The following is a 3417-nucleotide window of genomic DNA, read 5'->3' on the forward strand; positions in this document are numbered from 1 at the left end:
CGACGTAAAAAAGTCCGCTGGGCGCACGTACGTTTCTGAATCGGCGTATCCAGCTCATTTGCATATTCTACGCTGAAATCAACGGAAGCGCCACCTAGCGGCCAGCATAAATATGCAACTAAGATACGACGGCGTAAGAGACTTACGCCAGTCGGATCTTAGCCTAATTTCGGCGTATCTTGCTTTCTGAATACAGAAAGAAGATACGCCGGCGCAGCTTTGAATTTACGCGGCGTATCAATAGATACACCGACGTAAATTCTTGCTGAATCTAGCCCTATATTTTTTGTTTTGGATATATTTTATAGCAGAAAGAAACAAAAAATCTTGTTTTTTTTTCAAAAATATTGGTGTTATTTTGTTTATATTGCAAAAAAAAAAAAACACAGTGGTGATGAAACACCATCAAAAGAAAGCTCTATTTGTGAGAAACAAAATGACATGAACTTTATTTAGGTACAGCGTCGCATGACTGCGCAGATGTCAGTTAAAGTAACGCAGTGCCGTATCGCAAAAAATGGCCTGGTCATGCCGGGGGGGGGGGGGGGGGGGGGGGGGGGGGGGATCTTCTAGAGGTCAAGTGGTTAAACATTCAAACAAATTCAATCAACTTTTTTTTTATCTACTGTATATAACTGCGGGTGAACAGACAACAGCAACACTTTTTGGGATCATTTTAGATGACTTTGTTTAATCTTACAGCAATTGGTTAGTTTGTCTTCTGCGCCATTAAACGGCTTCCGCGAGAGCTAACCATTTGTTTATACTTCTAGAAGTTCTCGGAATCTCTGCAGAGAATGATTTTCCAAGAAAAAAAAAAAAAAAAGTCTAAAAAAAACACTATTGTTATCTCCCATTTCATCTGTTGTCGGGGAAAAATTTGCTGCAATGTTATGCACGTTCAATCACCAAAATATTCACAAATGAACCCATCTATGGTCAGTAGAGACTGCATGACATACCTAGTCAAAAATGAACAAATCACTAAATGTGATTAATTCACTATTTATCATGCAGGAATATTACAGCAAGGAATTTGTAGTGAAATGGTTAAAAAACAGAGACACATACAATCTACACAGACATACTGAATGTGAACCAGTATGTCAGGTCCCCCTCCCCTACAGTCCATCTCCAAGCAGCCGCGTCTGATTGGATAAAGGCACGGCTACCTCACCGAGGAAAATATGAATATATTGTCCGGAGGTACAAGGAATCAATGCACTCAGGTCTTCGCCACGAAGCATCAGGCTGTTATTTACTAGCCGGAGAGCCCAACCACCCTGCTTTGCAAATATGTCGTTATCTGTTAAGGAGAAAGACCATATCAGGCTGGTATTCTTAGGAGCAGCAGGTGTGGGAAAAACAGCTCTGATCCATCGATTTCTACAGGATACCTTTGATCCAAAGCATAGGAGAACAGTGGAAGAGTTACACAGCACAGAATACGAAACCGTAGAAGGGACTCAAGTGACTATTGAAATTCTGGACACCACTGGAAGCTATGAATTTCCAGCTATGAGAAAACTGAGTATGCGTTGCGGAGATGCGTTTGCTCTGGTATATTCTGTAGATAACCCAGAATCCTTTGAAATTGTACAAAGATTGAGGGAAGAGATCCTGGATGCGAAGGAGGACAAAAGCCCACCTATGGTGGTGATCGGCAACAAGAAGGACAATGGTGATGCCCAGAAGGTGCTCTGGGATGACGTGATGGGAATGGTCGAACTTGAGTGGAACTGTCGTTTGTTGGAGACCTCGGCAAAGGAAAACCTGAACGTGACTGAAGTCTTCAGGGAATTACTACGAGAGGTCAACCTGCCCTGCCGATTAAGTCCGGCGCTAAGGAAGAGAAGGGAGACGATTCCCAATGAACAGAACCGTAAACCTCCAATGAACAAGACAAACAGCTGTAGCGTTTGTTGACATCTGACCATCCTTTAGACTAACGCCACCAAAACCGACTCTTATAGGGAGTGCATACCGGATGAAACCTGGAAAAGATTGTCTAACACATTCAAGATCCCTAACATGAAGAACTTACTATACTGTAAATATTATATGCAAGTCTACTGGAAGGGTATGTTGTATCTTCACTTACTTGAAGAAAAGAACACGACGAGCTCGCATACAAGCAAAACTCTATTAGAGACATATTCTATGACTTGATCGTATGGTAGAACTTTTGGGTAACTACGGGGGAGGGGGTGTACGTGGTGAGGTTTGCTCCAGATTAGCATAAAGCGATCACAATTATCCAGTATCAAAATTAGCATTCTGCATAAAATAACTGTGTGTGTGTGCGTGCGCGCGTGCATGTGTTTGTGTGCATGTGTTTGTGTGCATGTGTTTGTGTGGGGTGTGCCTACATAAAAGGAAAAAAAATATATATTTTTTTTTTCTCCAATTACATTTGCTTTGTGTGTTTATGTGCCATTTGAAAGCTAATGTTTACCTGAATGTATTATTGCATATTGTGTTTTATATACATGTTACAGCCAGGGGCGAACTGACCATTCGGGCACTGCCAGAGGGGCCCCATGCCACTAGGGGGCCCCATTAGGGTTGCCAGCCTCAGTAAAACCAGGGACAGTATGTAAAAATCTTTTAAAAAAATACCAAGATTATAGCTGTGTGTGTATTCTGTGTGTGTGTGTATACTGTGTGTGTATATTGTGTGTCTGTGTGTGTATACTGTATGTGTGTGCGTATATACTGTGTGGCCCCATAATCTATTGCCTGGGGGCCCCATAATCTCCTATTGCCCTGGGGCCCCATAATCTTCTATTGCCTGGGGGCCCCATGAGTTGTCAGTCCGCCCCTGGTTACAGCCCATTATTTTGCTCAGGAATCACACATTGAAAATTAAGCATTGCATAACACCTATTGCTGTGTCATATTGCATTATTGACATGCTACCTTAGTGCAAACTGCTTCACCAACAAGTGTATGTATACCCAGACGCTGTTCTTCAGTATGTTTGGCATCATGCCTCACTACATACTGTTTTCGGAAGCTAATCACTTTTTTTTTGGTGAATCTGTTGCAATGTTTTTGACCTGAAGATCCTGGGCTAGATTCACATAGATTAGCGGATCTTTAGATCCGCGTAAATCTATGTGATTTACGATCCGCCGGTGCAATTTTGCGAGGCTAGTGCAGTATTCACAAAGCACTTACCTCGAAACTTGCACCGGCGGATCGTAACTCCCCCGGCGGAATTCAAATTCCGCTGCTAGGGGGAGTGTACAATTTAAAACAGGCGTGTTCCCGCGCCGATTTAACTGCGCATGCGCCGCCCTCGAAATTTCCCAGTGCGCATGCTCCAAATGACGTCGCTAGGACGCCATTGTTTTCGGCGGCAACGTAAATTGCGGGCATCCGTATTCCAGACCGACTTATGCAAACGATGTAAAA

At 43.0% G+C, this 3417-nt stretch overlaps 1 protein-coding gene across 1 annotated transcript; it reads left to right on the forward strand.

Annotated features, from left to right (window-relative positions):
* The first annotated feature begins 1114 nt into the window (after positions 1 to 1114).
* LOC120919389 (ras-related protein Rap-1b-like) lies at positions 1115 to 2051 on the forward strand. Its single transcript, XM_040331541.1, has one exon. It carries the CDS (start codon positions 1297 to 1299, stop codon positions 1924 to 1926), a length of 630 nt encoding a protein of 209 aa, XP_040187475.1. The 5' UTR covers positions 1115 to 1296; the 3' UTR covers positions 1927 to 2051.
* The last annotated feature ends 1366 nt before the right edge of the window (positions 2052 to 3417 follow it).

The sequence above is a fragment of the Rana temporaria genome, chromosome 12 (assembly GCF_905171775.1).
Source record: "Rana temporaria chromosome 12, aRanTem1.1, whole genome shotgun sequence".
Taxonomy (NCBI): domain Eukaryota; kingdom Metazoa; phylum Chordata; class Amphibia; order Anura; family Ranidae; genus Rana; species Rana temporaria.

What these genes read in the sequence shown, in the direction of transcription:
- LOC120919389 (XM_040331541.1), top strand. Translation starts at nt 1,297, where the DNA reads ATGTCGTTATCTGTTAAGGAGAAAGACCATATCAGGCTGGTATTCTTA.